Genomic DNA, 17,096 nt, shown 5'->3' on the forward strand with positions numbered 1-17,096 from the left:
CCGGGAGAAAGTAGAGGAGTGGAGGAGGGTGGCTCCAATTATCCCGCTGTAATTAACGCAACGTTAAATGGGAAATGAAGCTCCACTCCCTCAGAATGTGGGCTCTGTAATGACACGCAGAAGGACGGATATGTGCCTTGTGGAATAATAATAAAAAAGGAATTCCTGTCGTGATATTCATTGAAGAATGTGACTTCAAACCCAATTGGAGGATTTTTGTGATTAAAATGCAAATAGTGACAGAGTAGCTAAGTATAGGGGCAGGCAAATGACACGCAGGGATAAAGTGTTTGTGAGAGACGAACTATTTAGCGCGGACTGAGGATGTGTGGCTTAAGCCGTCAGAGAGCACACTGCTGGAGGAGAGCGACTTACACTGCGAGGAGGGAGGGCAGATGGGACGGGGGCAGGAGCGAAAGAGAGAGAGAGGCAGAGAGAGAGAGAGAGAGAGGAGGGAAGAGGTGAGCAGCGCGCACACGTCGCACTATCAACTGGACTCATCTGAGAAAACAACTGCGCAGCGTAAAGCAAGAATCCAAAGACAAGTTTTGCCCTCCGCGTTGCGCAGTAGTTAGTATGGACCGGGCGACGGGTTCCACTTCCCCGGCTGCTGCTGCTGTTGCTGCTACTGCTGGTGGTGGTGCTGCTGTGTCCGGGCAGAGGAGAGGAGAAGCGGGCTCTTTGATCCACCAGCTGCCGCTCTTCGCCCACTGCGCACAAGCTTGAGTAAAGTTCAAGCGGAGGGACACGTCTACGGAGCTACAAAACAACTCAAAACAATGGACATAACCGTGCGTAAAATGGCACAACGCGAGGATTTAATTGTGGAATAATGCCTTTCTGTGGACTCGCCGGGGTTTTGCTTCTTCTTTTCGGCTCGAAGCAGCGGCGTTCCCGTGCGGACCTTTACGTGGTTTTACGCAGAGAGACCGTATGAAGGACACAGACGCGGAGAGAGAAAAGTTGAACGGTAGCGGGGTTTGTGATGGATAAAGGCTCGTTCAAGGTAAATGCAACAATTTTGGTGGGGGAAATTTACAGGAAAGTTTGGCATTTGTAGAAAAAAAGACACATTTCACAATTACGCGTAGAAAATCTTGCTTTTTTACTGATTAAGGAGGAGGCACAAGGCACAAAACAACATGTTGGCTCTTACTTTGGAGAGAAACGGACCTCTCTGTGTCTTGCGCTGTGAATTCACTGCACGGTTTTTAGTCTCTCTTTGAAATTACGCATTCAAATGAACACAAACACTCTGGGTAGCCTTTGAAGCCCGTACCTGATCCGCCTCTTATCGCCTCTTAAATACCACATCCATTTGAAACTTTTAATTACGTTTTCTGACGCTAAACCCACTTCTAATCCGATTGTCCTGGCCACATATCACAGCGTTCATCTCCTCGCCAAGGAACTGTGCTCCCTCAACTGGAAATCTAAAGAAAAGAAAAAGAAAAAGAAGTGCGTTTGATCTGTCTATGCTCATTTATTTGTCTCCATGGTCTCCAGCTACTAGTAACTTCACAGAATGGCATTTTTCCATATCATTTAGATGTTTTTTGTGATATTTATTTACATAGATGTGGAATAGACTTGATGCTGCTCCTGCCTTCTGCTGCCACGGCTGGAGATTTCATCACATCATACTCATTCCGCCCAGAGCCTATTTGATTAAATTGAGCGCTTTCAATTTGGAAAAGTAGATCACGGATGTGTGTCAAAGCATTGTTTCCCCATCACTGCTATAAAGAGCTCATAGGCAGGCTCCATTTTGTCAACAAACAGCACAGGGAATTTTAAGAAGCAGTCTTAAGGCAAATACATGCATTTGCTTGAGTTTGCTCGCTCTCAGCCATGCAATATTTAGCACCCGTGGTTAAAAATGCATTGAAAATTAGGCATAGCATCAGGAATTTCTATTTTATGAAGTCTTGTCTTGACAAATCCTCCAGGACACCACTCACGGCTGTTACAGTGCTTTATATTCAACCCACAGTTCTTCTCCGTAATGTGTGCCATCCAGCATTGACTCAGGGTGGAGCTTGAGTTAGACAGAAAGCGCGGATGACAACCAGTATCTTTCAATCATGTGTATCGAGAAAAAACGTGATGGGTCATAAAACTTGAAATAATGGATCTCTTGGTCTACTTTAATCCCGTGGCCTTGTGCTTTGGTAAGAAGCTCTGCACGTTGAAAAATAGCTCGTATTGATCATTTACAGTAGGTGAAGGGACTAAATTATTTTTCAATCCAATTTCATTTGACAGCCTGTGTATGTCACTCCACGGACAGGAGGAGTTGCTTATTACGGCTGCTTCGATATCTGCCCACTTTGTCTTCCATGTTTTGCTTTCTACCTACGAGGACATTTAAAATCTAAACCACAATCAAGAAAAATCACATTTGATACCGTGCAAAGGCTGCAGCCATTTGGATTATTTCATATTTTATGCAAACATTTCCAGTTTCAATCAGGTCAATTATATATAAAACTTGCTAAGCCTATATATAGTTTAGACTTCTGCACATATGTTTAGGATTCATGGGGTTCTTGTTCTAGCTTAGCAGTTCATTGGCTATTTCAGTCTTCTCTCAATGCTCCTGGATATGTAGGCTATACAATGTGTACTTTAAACATAATCCTCCTTTTAAACCATAAATTGCTAATCTAATCATAAATCTTACCTAATTATCACTATTATATATTTGTTTTACCCTCGTGGCTATAAATCCTAACAATTATGACGGTGGGTGGCTGTGTATAATAAGTAGCTTCTCCATGGGCCACCAGGAACACATAACCTGTGTTTACTGTAAGCACTTGTGTGTTTGCTTGTGCAGCTCAGCCCACAACCTTCACTGCAGCACGGACAACAAGTCAAGTGTTTTCATCCGTACGCCGGGCTTCTATAGGTAGTGCTTAAGTATGGTAAACAGAAATGCACGAGGCTTTACACCCTCAGGCAGGGTTTTACAAGTTATTTCTCTTAACTCGGTATCACGGGTTTGTCAGAATGTACAGGCAATCAATCAGACATAACAAAAGAAAATAAAACTTAGAACTCTAAAGAGGTTCAGTAATATAGTTCATTTTAACTCTTTTAAATCAGACAAAATACTGAGTGCATTTCATAATATATTCACTGTGGCTGACATTGGCGTTACTGAATCCATGTGTGTGCCCTTGCAGTTCTCTATTCCCCTGGTCGAGCGAAAGGGATAAAAGGCTTCTTTATGTCTGTGAAACCGGATGTGCCAGAGCTGTTCTGAATATTTATCAGTTTTGACTTTATTTTTTAATAAGCACTGAATGATTTGAGCTGAGTTCTGAACGCCGGGCTTTGTGACATTCTGCCTGGTTTAGAAAGAAAGATGAAAAGTGAAGGAAAGAAAACAGTGTGGATGTTTGTATGTGAATAACAATCCGGAGAAGAAAGAGGGGCCTCTCTCTGCTGAGAAACATGCCACCTCTGGGAGTCCTAATCTCTTGTGTTATTTTCCCACAGGACTCGGGACCCAAATGTCACCCCCCTCGGACTGTGGGCTGGTCAGGGCCCAGCCGTGTGTGACAGGAGCCCGGAGCGGCCCTCTACAGCCAGCCTCCAAATTGGCCCTGACTAAGCTCTGCGTGGTGCAGCCGTGAACGGTCCTGCTATGGTCTGATGTCTCAGCATGGATGGAGTCAGTCCACAGACTGGCCACCACTAATGAGCGCGTCGCTCTTCAGCTGAGGACTAGCTTTTACAGGATTACTCCCACTGTTTCCTGCTCTTTTCCCAGCTAACGGCATCATTACCAAATTCTTGGACATTTTGGCTCTTATTTTTTTGGGGATATATACACCATTTCCTTTTTGAAGTTTATTTGTTTGAATCCATCCAAGTTCCTTTTTATTGGTTCTACTTCTGCTGTTGTGTTTTTCCACTATGGAGTTTCTGGCTGGACCGTGGAATAAAGGTTGGGCTTCGTTCTTGCATTTTTGGTTGACTGTTATTATAAGCCTCCAACTGCAGTTTGGTCCCGGTGCCTCGTGCCCGGTGGAGTGCCGCTGTGACAAACAGTATGTGTACTGCAATGATCGCAGCTTGACCTCAGTGCCTCTGGGGATCGAGGAGGGCTACAAGATCCTCTTCCTTCACAACAACCAGATCAACAATGCTGGCTTTCCTGTGGAGCTTCACAATCTGGCCTCAGTAGAAACTGTTTATTTGTACGGCAACCAGCTGGATGAGTTTCCTGTGAACCTACCCAAAAACACTAAAGTACTGCACCTTCAAGAGAACAATATCCAGACTATCTCCAGAGCAGCCCTGGCCCAGCTGACTCGGTTGGAGGAGTTGCATCTTGACGATAATTCCATCTCCACTGTGGGGGTGGAGGAGGGAGCCTTCAGGGAGGCAGTTAGTTTAAAACTACTCTTCCTCACAAAGAACCACTTAAGCAGTGTTCCCATTGGCCTTCCCGAGGACCTACAGGAACTGCGATTGGATGAAAACCGGATCGCTGTCATTGCAGAGGAGGCCTTTCAGAATGTGACACGATTACAGCGCCTCCTGCTGGATGGGAACCTCTTGACAGATGAGGGCATTGCACCAGGGACCTTTCATGACCTGACCAACCTCCGTGAACTGGCCCTAGCCCGCAACTCCCTCACATTCCCCCCTCCCCTCCTCCCCTCACTGTCATTGGTCAAACTCAGCCTGCAGGAGAACCAGATAAACCAGATCCCTGTGGCCGCCTTCGCTGACCTCAGTAAGCTGGAAAAACTGGACATCTCCAGTAACCAGCTGCAGACTCTGACGCAGGGCGTGTTTGATGGACTGTCCCGCCTTCGACAGCTCATGGTGCGGAACAACCCCTGGAGATGTGACTGTTCTGTTAAGTGGGTGGTGGTGTGGCTCAAGGCCCTACCCTCCTTCGTAAATGCCCGAGGCTTCACCTGCCAGAGTCCGGACAAAGTACGCGGCATGGCCATCAGAGAGCTCACTTTGGAGATTATTGAGTGTCCCATTGATAAAGAGCAGCCGGTCTGGCCCACTCTGCGGTCCACACCCCCTCCTCCCCCCACCACTGCCCCTGTCACCACCATGATCTCCACCCTCATCACCACCTCCCTCCCATACTACTTTGACTCCCCGTCACCCCCCCTCCCTCCCATCTATCACAACCCCTCTGGGCCCCTGCCCCCCTATGAGGACCCCCTGCAGATCTCCTTCCATGTGGTGAACTCCACTAACATCGAGGTGAGCTGGGCTTCCTACTTCACAGTCACAGCTTACAAGGTCACATGGGTCAAAAGGGGCCAGAGTCAAATGAGTGAAGGAATGCAAGAGCGGACAGTAAGCGGTGACCGCCGGCACATTAGCCTTTCTAACCTGGAGCCACGCTCTGTCTACCGGATCTGTGTGCATGTTCTGGACTCACTAAACTCCTACCGGCCCGGAGAGGACACTATCTGCTCTGAGGCCAGGACTAAGTCCACCACTTCTAAGCCTGACTCAGGCCAGCCCTCTCAGGACAGCCTCAACTCCACGCTGCTTTTGGCAGGGATCATTGGAGGGGCGGTGCTTATCGTTCTGATCACACTGCTCAGCTTGTTCTGCTGGCACATGCACAGGAAGAGCCGGTCATCTTCCACCAAATGGAAATACAACCGAGGCCGGAGAAAAGACGATTACTGCGAGGCTGGGACCAAGAAGGATAACTCCATTTTGGAGATGACTGAGACCAGTTTCCAGATAGTGGCACTGAACAATGAACAGCTGTTGAAGGGCGATTTCCGAATTCAGCCCATCTATACTCCCAATGGTGGCATTGGATTTAGAGACTGTCACCTGAGTAACAACAGCATAGCCTACTGCAAAAGCAGCAATGTGCCCAGTACAGAGTTCTGTCACACGTGATGCTGCGAATAGTACAGTATACCAAGGAACACTTGCATAATTACACATGCACACTATTTGTGTAGACTACAAGCATAAAATTTAGTCAAATTAAACTGTACTATATATATTTCCAAGTTCTGTCTACAATGTAATTTATACTGTGGATAAAAATGTGGGATTCTCTGCTATCTTTTTTATTCTTAGAAAAAGCGTTTGTTCTTTTTATAACCAGCAGAGTTTTGAGAGTTGTTCTAATGGTCAGTACTGTACATGAACATGAATCTGTACAATCACGGCACCCTGGGTGTAGCTTCTTACAAATGCTGTCAGAGTTGTTGAGCTGGATGCAGAGAGGGCTGGGATTTTTTGCTAACCACAGAAGCAAAAATATGGCCTATTTGTGTTTTTAGAAACTGTAATCGCTCTCGATACAGCCCCACAGTAGTAACACAGCACAGGGCAAATCAAAACATGGCTGATTAAAGCACTGTGGATATATAGTACTGGTTTTGCTGGTGGTAAGTTGTAAAAGCAGAGTTGAAGTGCACTTTCTTATTAATGGAAGCAAGGCAGGAAATGAACAGCGGTGGTACTACTCGCATGTGGGAGGTTGTGTCATCAGCGCTGGTGAAAAACCCTGGGATGAGATTTCCCAGAAGTGCTTTAACACTAAAAGCATCTTTGTCACACTGATTCTCAGCGTAAAGGTGGGCTTAGCTGCGACGCTACTGAACAGAGGCATGTGCTCGTCTGTGGTGTGTCAGTGTCTGCACATTCCTTTTTGTCTAATGAGCAGTAACATGACCAGGTTCAGTTATTAACACGAGCCTAAAAAGCAACAAAGGCTTTTTGTCTGTAATGAGCAGTGTGAATGTGCTGACGCTCGCAAATCCTTTTGAAGAAATTCCCTAATTTGTTCTGCTTCCTTATGCTGCATCTCCCTGTTATGACAAGTGAGGCCACAAGGGGGCAGCTTCCCTCAGTTTTTCTGTGTGTGTGGGACTGTGCAGGAGACACAGTAGAAAGGCTCATAGATCATTTTAAGGCGAGACGCTACAGGCAAAACTTTCTTTTTTCCCCTTTTTTTTATCTGTTTGCTCATATACACATTCATGAGGAAATAACAACATTGTCTAATCTGCAAATTAAGATGTTTTTATTTTATTTTAATTCAATCCCCATGCTTTATACCTTTAAATTAAAAACGTATTCCTTCTTCACCTGCAGTGTCTCTCCTTAATAATGTGGAATCATTTGAAGCTAACCAGTGTTTCCTGTTTGGCAGTCAAATAATATAGATTTTTCTTGAGTGTTATGAGAGAGGCTTGTGTGAAGGCAGGAAGTAATGTGATTCATTTTCTGATGGCTCACACTAACCGCTAATTATACACCCACTTATTTCAACCTTGTCCCAGCGTTCATTAGACTTTTTGATAAATTGGCAAATTACAACAAAGAGATTACACTCCGCCCCTGGTCCTTACAAAGCACAGAGCGTAATCTTGACGGAGCAGCTCATCTAATGTCTCATCGTTTATGCTTTTGTCTCCATTTATAAAAGTGTCGCGTCCATTCAGGCTATAGTTTTGTCTGCTCAATGCACCAGCTCACGTCCCTTTCCCCATACTGTCTGCCATAATCTGTGCATGAATGCTTCTAAAACTCTTTCACCACTAGAGTAAGGTAGATACGAAGAATACGGAGCGGTTTTGTATCAAAGCAATGAATGGACATCATCAAAATCAAAATCATCACAAATATTACGTCGTTTTTATGCTGTTTTTGCTTTCAACTCAATATTATTAAATGAAAACAGCATTTAAATATTCACTAAAAGAGATGCATATGCTTCTTCCATATCAAAACAGAAAGATACACTTAATATTCAAAGCATTTTAAAGCATTAACTCCTTATACCAAGGCAAACATGCTCATAATGTTGCATAGAATTGGGAGTTTTAATCTCTGGTGTTGTCGTGATACTAAAATTTCAAAGTTCAAACAAATATATGATAAAAAATACAGTATTACAGAAATATAGAATGGCATTAGAGATACCCCAGTTCCTTTGTCCTAACTCTGACTGGCCTCGATTTAAACCTTGATTTTCCTTTTTGCCTGATGAGGTTGTACTTTGAGCAGTGGTGAAACACAACGAATATAAGAAAAAGTAGTGAAGTACAGTAGGAAAGTACAGTACTTAAGTAAAAATGTAGGTGTCTGTACTTTTAATACATTTAAAAGTGGATACTTCTTAGTTTTCGGTACATTTGAGAGTATATATTTGTACTTCTACTCCACTACATTTTTTTTTATTAATATTGTTTGAGACCTGCTGAAAATTTGAGCAAACATAAATATACAAATAAAATATAAAAAAATATATATGAATACAATACAATTCAGCACAAATCTTTATCAAAATCACTACATTTGAAGCCTTTTAAGACCTCAAAATCTGCACGAAATACTCTTTAAATGCATTTTTAAAGAGGTACTTTAATACTTTTACTTAATCACATTTTTTTTTTTTTTTTTTTGCTTTGGCATCTGTATTTTGACTTAAGCAACAAAATCGAGCACTTCTTCCACCACTGACTTTGAGGTCTTCATTTTGCACGTCTTAAGTCGGCTTTATTCGATTTGACAAGACTTTACGTTGAGGGGCCCAGCGTAAAGATTTCCCACCGCTAACACTGCCTACCCCCTCATAATCCCCAACCAAAAAAGGCAGAAAATATGATGACCTTATTTTCACTCAGTTGCATGAATCTCACAGTGGGAGCGGGATCACGTTAACTATTTCGGAGAGTCAGCTGCTGGCACTGTGGAGAACACCTTATCAGCTCGAAACTAGGGCAAAAAACTGCAAAAACACGTGGAAGACGGACTCGAGTTTTCCTGTAGTAGTGCTATCTGAAGTGGCAGCCCTAACTGTAATTCTAGCGTTGCATTAGATCAAAATCATGCGGGGCTAGTTTAAATTTAAACGAAGCCCACGCCTCCACAGCTGCAGCCTCGGCCTTGAAGAGAGGCTTTCACATCCATTAGCGTTTTTTCGGACTACTTTTTAGCTGCCAGACTTTTTCTCACTCTCGCTCCGTCTTGCGTAATCTTGAAAGCTTTTGTAACATTGATAAAGTTGAGCAGGTACATTTTTGACGTTTTAAAAATTGAACAAAGCACCTCGCAGCGCTTTTAAGTCCTACAAACTAAATGGGATATTTTTTCACATCAAACCGCAAATGTAAAAGTGACAGATTTCAGTGTGGCTGGGAGGAGTGCGTTGATCATACTAAAGATTGACAACCGACAAATTATAAACCGGTTAGCTTATATTTGCAGAGTGCACTAGACAGAGCTTAAGAATGGTGCTAAAGCTAAACAAAAACTTAAAATTCGCTAAAGATAATGCGTGACACCTATTTCAATAGCATGATGATATTAAAAAAAAAAAAAAAAAAACATTTTATAGACAGTAGAATGTAATTTTCAACACAATTTTAACTATTCAACCACTCAAAAACATCCATTTGGCTCTGTACGCAACATCGCAGCAACCTCACTGTTAGCATCACCACTTCCTGTCCACTTGTATCTCTGAGGTTTTTGCCAAGTTACACTAAAATTTATAAATAATTCAACATGCGGCAGGACAGGGAGCTGCGGACAGATGTCACTGAAAATAAGAGAGATGTTTGTGTATCCATGCTAAAGCTAATGCTAGTTTTGAGGCATAATAAATATTAAAACAATCCCACAAACTGAACTGCTCCTCATTTAAAAACATGTGGGTAGTCTTTATTTTACGTAATTTGAATTAACAGGTTGTTTATTTTCTATTTTTCTATTAGCCTATAATAAAAGTGTTAGCTTTGAGACGCAGTGAGCTAGCTACTGTGTTGCCGTGCACAGAGCCTGTTTGCTTCTATTTATGTAATTTGTATTTGTATTTTTTGGTATTCGAATGAGTTGACACTGATTTTAGCATCACGTAATATCACGGAAGGACTTTTTGAACAACGCGCATTAGAACTATTCGTATTTTTGGTTGACGCTAACGTGTATAAGGTGAATGAAGCAAAAAATAACATGAACGTATATATTCAAATGCAAAGTGCTGAGTGCGGTGTTGTATTCAGGACTATAGAGAGTCAAAATGAGCCATTCTTTCGAAATTTACATAATCGCTGTCCTCGTATCATTTCGTTTAGGATGTGACCACTTCGCATAGTAAAAATACCACACTTCCATGAATCTTACATAGTTTTATCCATAAGAGATCCCACTACGACGACTTTTACGTCAACATTTCTAGCTGTGTCAACACTGCTCTGGTTCGATTTCATCTTCAGATATTATTTTGACCATGTTGGCCTTAATATTATTTAAAACTTCTGTGGTTATCAAAGCATCTCCACCTTTCATTTGACCTTTCTTACTAATATCCACATATCAGCTTACCTGACGCATGCACTGTCCACGGAGACACAGTAGGTTTGATAGACCTATCTTTGATCACGCTGCTTAGCAATCATGAAGCTTAGCCCACAGCTAGCGGTTCACCATGGGGGGGGGGCTATTCATAATTTTATAGCGCTTCAGCAGACAGCGACCTATGTTATATCAGAAAACACTTGAACATTTTAGCATTATTTGACTTTCGCTTCATCCCAGTTTGAAGTTCGAGCGAAGAAATCAAGTCGGCGTGATCGCGATACCCGATATCGTCCCCCCCGCTCGTCTGTGAATGTGTAATCGACACTTGCCTTACCTTTTATGCAGGAGGATGATCAGAGAAGAACGGAGTAGCATTATAAATAAATTGAGCGCTACGAGGAACGCTGCACGGGAAGCACACTTCTTCGACAACAGTATTAACGAGAAACGACAACACAAACGCGACACGCAGTAGCTAGCAAGACTGTTCATCCGTGGTACCAGAACCTTTAGCGGTGCATAGCTAATGAATCAAGCAGCAAAGAGTGGAGCTGGGGATGTTTTGCAGTGTATATTATTATTTTTTTCATTTTGCTTGATGTGAGAATGTGGCTACGGAGCCGTAACCAATGGATTACATTTTACAAAGGCACTGCGAGCAACTGTTGATTACCGTTTCAGGGTGCCGAGACAAAATTTCCAGCTAAGCTCATTGAATCCCATATTATGTTTAATCGCTGAAAGGTCATTTCAGACAAAACAAAAGTGGTTTTAAATGAGTTTTTGTCATCGTAATGCCTTTGAACACCGTGCATTTCTTCCTACAAGGCAAATCCTGCACTGCAAATAGACAGGAATCTTGTTTTCTATGTACTGTATTAGATTCATAATCACGCATTGCTTCTGGGGTTTCATGTTTTTTGTTTGTCAAGTCATTATTTGTCAGATCCATTGATTTACAGTGAGCTGGGAATGTACGCTGCATGTAAAATGGGCAAATGTTCATCGTCTCACATCGTCGCAGTGTTAGCCATCCACGCTCAAGACCTGTCCTAGGAACCAAAGTTAAATTTCTGTTCTCATGACGAAATATGTTGATGTTGTTCCATGTATGTGCCTTGAGGTTGAACTTACAATGTAAAGTCCTTGAAACCTTTAAATGTTTTTGCACAAACTGTAAATACTTAAGTGAAGCTTTTTGACAATAAAAGAGCCATTGGATTTAAGCGATCACTTTTTATTTGCCAGAAAACACCCGATTGGAAGCAGTTACACGATCTCTCGGTGTAAGTGCTAGCCTAAGCCGTTCTGCTGTCTAAAGGGGAAGAGCGCGGACAGAAACAGGGCCTCGCTAAAGCTATTTTGGGTCAGACGCTGGTAATTCTGGGTCACAGATTTCTGCTATACCACACCATGTTAAGCTATCCTCTTATTTCGAGACAGGATGCTTGAGATATGTTACCGTAGCCACCGCAGCTTAGCCAAGAGTTAGGGGAAAATCCAAGAAACTCTCTCTCTCGTTCTACTCCTTTGGCAAACAAAAACAAAATTAAGTTATTTTTGCAAATCCTTGTATTGTAATAAGTCCAACTCTCTCCTCTCTCTCTTGGGTTGACCACATCCCAGAGTTGCAAAATTGACTAATTCAATTCAACAAAAAGCCACAAATGCAGAACCGGTATGGCGCCTGTTTTGCCATATAAGATCATATTGTTTTTCGTACAATTATCGTTGGTTATGAAAGGAATTCTATGGAGCGGTCAGCACATTAAGTTCTGGCACTTTCTATAGAGGTATAAATCATCAAAACATTCCCGAATCCCAACTTAAGGTTTGAACAGTTGGCTGTGGCTCTGTCCATGTTTGACTTTACTGTTGACAATTTTCCAGTACTTAACTTTTACAGCTCGCACTTAAACATGTACAATGGCCTTTTATTAGCAGAGTAAACAGAGTAAACTTCAGTAGCTGGGATGTTAAACTGACTGTATTTGCACCATTGGGTATGTTTTATATATAATTAGAGGTGAGCGGCATATCTAAAAATGTATATTTCAAATTTAAATGCCAAAGAGCAAAAAGCAACAGCAAAAGACCTGGCAAAAAACAAAAAGAACAGAAACTTTCCATGTGATCTTCTAAATACCGATTGACTTCCATAGTGTTGTCTAAATATTGTCAATGGGGTCATGCAAAAAACATTGAGATATTCGTTATGCAGTTGTCCCTCGCTATAACGCGGTTCACTTTTTCCGGTCTCGTGCAATTTTACATGCTTTTTTACAGTGTATGAACGTGCATCGTGTTCTGCGTCCTGATTGGCTGAGGGACTGTAGACCATTGTCCATCAGTCTCCTCCGCGCCGTGTCTCCTGTACAGTACAGAATGCGTTCAGCCAAATTTACATAAACGTTCAATCGCAGTGTGACTCTGAAGTGCTGTATGTTTGCAAGACAAAACCCACAATGTCGATGAAACGTTCTGCACCGACAAAGGCGCCTACGAAGGTTTGAACTTTGAGAGAGTTTAAATGTGAGAAAATGTTAATGCCTGTGTGAGAAAAGTGTATAAAGTGTGTGGTGAGGGGTTTTACAGCTGCAAGACATAGACATAGAATAATTGTAAAAATAAAGCTGACTAATTTGCGGATTTCGCCTATTACGGGTTATTCTTAGAACGTGACCCCCGCGATAAACGAGGGACCACTGTAGTCGATATCAAACAGCGTTAAAAGAGCTTTATGTAACTTTTCTGCTCTGAGCTCCACCTTCTGCTTATCTCAGTGCAGATGTGATTACTTTGCTAAGTCACTCCCCCTTCAGAGCACTATCACAACACAATCAGCTAATCAAACTACTGCACATCACATCAGGTTTGTTAAGTTGCTGTGTCATGTTTTTGTATATTTATGGAGAATTGTCGTGTGGGAAAAGGCTTGTGGGCGGATCCTTGCACAGGCTTGTACTGCTAACTGTAAGGAGGGTTCGAATAGGGCACGGGAGAGATTACAAAAATACTCAAACATGCATGGATGACATTTAAAAAACTCTTCAGGCATGTTTTGATGAGGGAACTACGTTATAACATAGATGAGGAAAAAAAAGTAATATGGACACTTTAAATGATGTTGTGCCCATTGTTTTCCAGAAATGAGAAAATGTACAAATGAATTTTAGATTTACTACACATTCATAGTGCGTGTCAGACTTCCCACTCCCCAGACACTTCCTCTACAGTCCCCCCACAGCACACAAAGTGGTCAACGTTCGCACACTTTGTCTCTTAACTTTATGAATGAAGACAGTGTTCCAGTATGTTATTAAGCTTATCTATCATGCATTTATTTTTATTGTACAAAAATACATGAAAAAAAAACATGAAATCTTGCTGGGACTAGGGTCTACCGTCCTGAGATCTGACCTGTAACATAACCTGCTAATCCCCGTGGAATTAAAGGCGTTTAATACTACGCTGTGGCACATCCCAGGCAAATCAAAATGAGCACTAGTACAGTTATAATAAAAGCAGATATTTTAATTGATTTTGGCACATTTGAGCAAATCTGGCACACGCACACAGAAGTACGTCCCCGCAAGTCTGTAAGAGTTGTCTTGAAAGCGTCGACGCTACAGTTAAACAGTTAAAATCATGCTGCATCAGTGCTTTCTGGCTCGGGTCTGTTGGAGCGTTTTGTGAAGTCATTCGGTTTACAACAAGCCGTGTTCAGGAGCGCATATGGCCTCACTGATGAAATGTGTGAATTCTGTCTTTGAATTGTTCTGCAGCAGGTTTTGGCTCTGAGCGGCCCTGTTCTAATCTCGCACAGCCAAAAGAACATTTAGTTTTACGCTCGGTACAAGATTCTCCACAGCTCCACTTTGTGATCAGAGTTTAATGCCGTCCCATCAGCCGCTGTGCGCAGGAGAAGTCATAAAAACGCCTATTACAAACTGTGTGATGTCATGGAAACCGGTGTGGTCGCTAGACAAAGAAGGCAACGCAAGGTAAGGCGAGTTTATTTGTACAGCACGATTGACAATGCTCAAAAATCACAATACGAACAAGTCAAAACATAAATAATCATCGTGAAATTAACATTGAAAGAAAAGCGTGCGGAATAAAAACCTTTCAGTCACATGCACAGCTAAACAGAACCGTTTGAGCCTGGATTTAAACAGGACAAGATTTATACCCAGCTGGTTATAATAAAACCAGAACAATGAGTCTTCTTTTCTAGCAAAAAAAAAAAAAAAAAATCAAACTGGAGAACATATTATCTTTCATGAGTTTGTATTTCTAAACTGTAAACTGGGTCACGCGGTCGTAGTTAGCGAGCGGCTTGTGATCATGATTACCGATCTACCCGCCGTACAAAGATGTGCAGATATGTGAATGCAAACCTTGATTGGACAGTGGAGAAGAGAAAGAACGCTCTCATCTCGCTGTCTCTTGTTTGCTGGAATAGGCTGTACAGCTAAATGCAGTCCGACAAACAAAATGTATGAAAGGAAAAAGCTCACAAAATGGTCATTGGATTTAAAGCAGATCTATGACGCTAAATCAACGGTACAGCGCATTTAACCATAGTTTTTAGCGTAAGTTATAGTTGTTCTTTGCTTTTACCCTCTCGAAGTTGTTTTGGAGTGATTCGTGCACGTTCAAGCCTTCTTTAATCGCTTATTTTCAAGACGCCATATTGTCAGTCAACCCCGATTGACAATATGGCGTCAATCGGGGTTGATATGTGTAGGATTCGGCAGCGTTGCGTAGTCATTTTGGCACAAATACAAAAAAAAAATAAATCCACTAATTGCTAGCGTGACGGCGCTTTGTTGTGGCGACGTCAGCTCCCATTTTGCGCCGCAGTTTTCTATCATGGAAGCCAGTGGATTTGTTTTAGATGGATATTGAGATTTAAAATGCGCAAATTATAACATACTATGCAATTTTTCTGGTGAATGGACCCCCTACTTTTGCAATATGACATTTAAGTTGTAAATCTGATAAGCAGGTTCATGGTCAGATCTGTGGAGAGACAGTAAGAGCTTGTGTTTTCTGAGCGTGTTTAATGCCATGCAGTGGAACATTTCAGGCAAAACAGTGATATGCATGGAGGTAAGCAGGTAGAGGAAGGTTGAAAAGTTACTAAAAAGTGAAAAGTTCCATAGTGCATATGTAAAATGATCAAAATTCACCTCTTTTTCACATCACGCTTTCCCAATTTTCTGCATTTTGTTATTTTGAGAGTCAAGACAAAGCAACTGAAGCAAATCTCAACGTTTAATTAAACATTTTTAGTATTAGATTACATTTTATTTTTATTTTTTTACAATTGTGAATGGCAAATAAAAATTCCAAAAATCCTATAATTATAATTTCGATTTTAATCCTGTTATTCCCGTATTACATTGGCCTTTGAAACCTTTAATTAACACTTGCTAACGGCCCAGGTCCACAGTGCACTGGGCGTGTCAGAACGGGTCACTGGTTTATGCCCTTTCCCGCTAACGCCGAACGCTTCAAACGTTATGTCAGGACCGTCTAAAACAATTTGGGGTCACCTTGTCCGCGTTGGAATTACATCACAATTAAACAAAAGGAAAATAAGATAAAATTTTAGCATTCGACAGAGGAGACGGTTACAGCAATGAACAAACCTGAAACTTTGAGATGGAAAAATGCACGTGGGCGACAGAAACTTGGATGATAAAGTGTTTCTCCTCTGATCTGAAGGTTGGCGGTTCAAATCCCACTCTCGGCATATACATCAATGGTTGAGCGGTCTCATCCACTGACCTACAGGTTGTCGCCACAATTCCATCTCCCACAGATGAATGCTGTCATTGTGTCCTTGGGCAAGACGCTTCACCCCCTCGCCTCCAGTGTCTGCGTACACTGGTATATGAAAATGTGAATAGTTTCCTTGATGTAAAGCGCTTTGAGTCCCTTGAAAGCGGAAAAGCCAAGACCGTTTTTGCAGTCAAATTCAAAATAGCAACAAAACAAAACTGTCCAGTGTTATTTTGTTCAGTTAACATTGAATTGTCCCCAACTACAGCAATCTGTCTTAACGTGATAAATCGTCCTAATAGTTGTAATAGCTAATAAATGCCCCGTCAGGGTTAGTTCCAGCTGGTTTTAGTCATCGGAACTGGCAACCCAAATGAGAGACTCGTGTCTAAGTAAAGCTCATTCTGCTTTTATTAATGGAAAATTGTCTTGAGAACCAAAACCCCAAATGACAACATCAACAACAATGATTTTTCAAGCATTTTTTTTCAGTAAAAGCTATAATTCATGCATTTTTACCTTATAGAAGCATATGAAATTTTAAAGAAACACCCCTTGCTTAAAAAAACGAAACTTATACAATGGAATCTACAGCGTATAACTTTGTAAAACTATAGGATACGCAGCCTACTTTGTTTTGGTGGGTATGATACAGCAACATTATTTATACTTTATACCTCTGGCTTAAAGAACACCCAAACTTTTCTCACCGCCCTGCATCTCAGCGCCATATCTTCTAGCAAACTGCGCCTTACATACCTCAAAATGCCGTATTACTAAAAGGCATTTATGTCAGCATTTGTATTTCAAATTTCACTCTTCACCCAATTTTCCTCCAGTAAAGCGAACTCCACTGAAACGTGTGTACTTTTCAGAAAACCTCAGAGCTCCCCACCACAATACCCGCACAGTTATTGCCCGATCCTGTTTACTACTTTCATAAAGACTCTCCCGGCTGTATGGGCCTAATTGCTGACAAAATG

At 41.9% G+C, this 17,096-nt stretch overlaps 1 protein-coding gene across 1 annotated transcript; it reads left to right on the plus strand.

Annotated features, from left to right (window-relative positions):
* Positions 1-458: 458 nt before the first annotated feature.
* flrt2 (fibronectin leucine rich transmembrane protein 2) lies at positions 459-9,651 on the plus strand. Its single transcript, XM_033991060.2, has 2 exons — positions 459-1,006; positions 3,505-9,651. Exon 2 carries the CDS (start codon positions 3,925-3,927, stop codon positions 5,899-5,901), a length of 1,977 nt encoding a protein of 658 aa, XP_033846951.1. The 5' UTR covers positions 459-1,006; positions 3,505-3,924; the 3' UTR covers positions 5,902-9,651.
* The last annotated feature ends 7,445 nt before the right edge of the window (positions 9,652-17,096 follow it).

Source organism: Periophthalmus magnuspinnatus, chromosome 24 (assembly GCF_009829125.3).
Source record: "Periophthalmus magnuspinnatus isolate fPerMag1 chromosome 24, fPerMag1.2.pri, whole genome shotgun sequence".
NCBI classification, from domain to species: domain Eukaryota; kingdom Metazoa; phylum Chordata; class Actinopteri; order Gobiiformes; family Gobiidae; genus Periophthalmus; species Periophthalmus magnuspinnatus.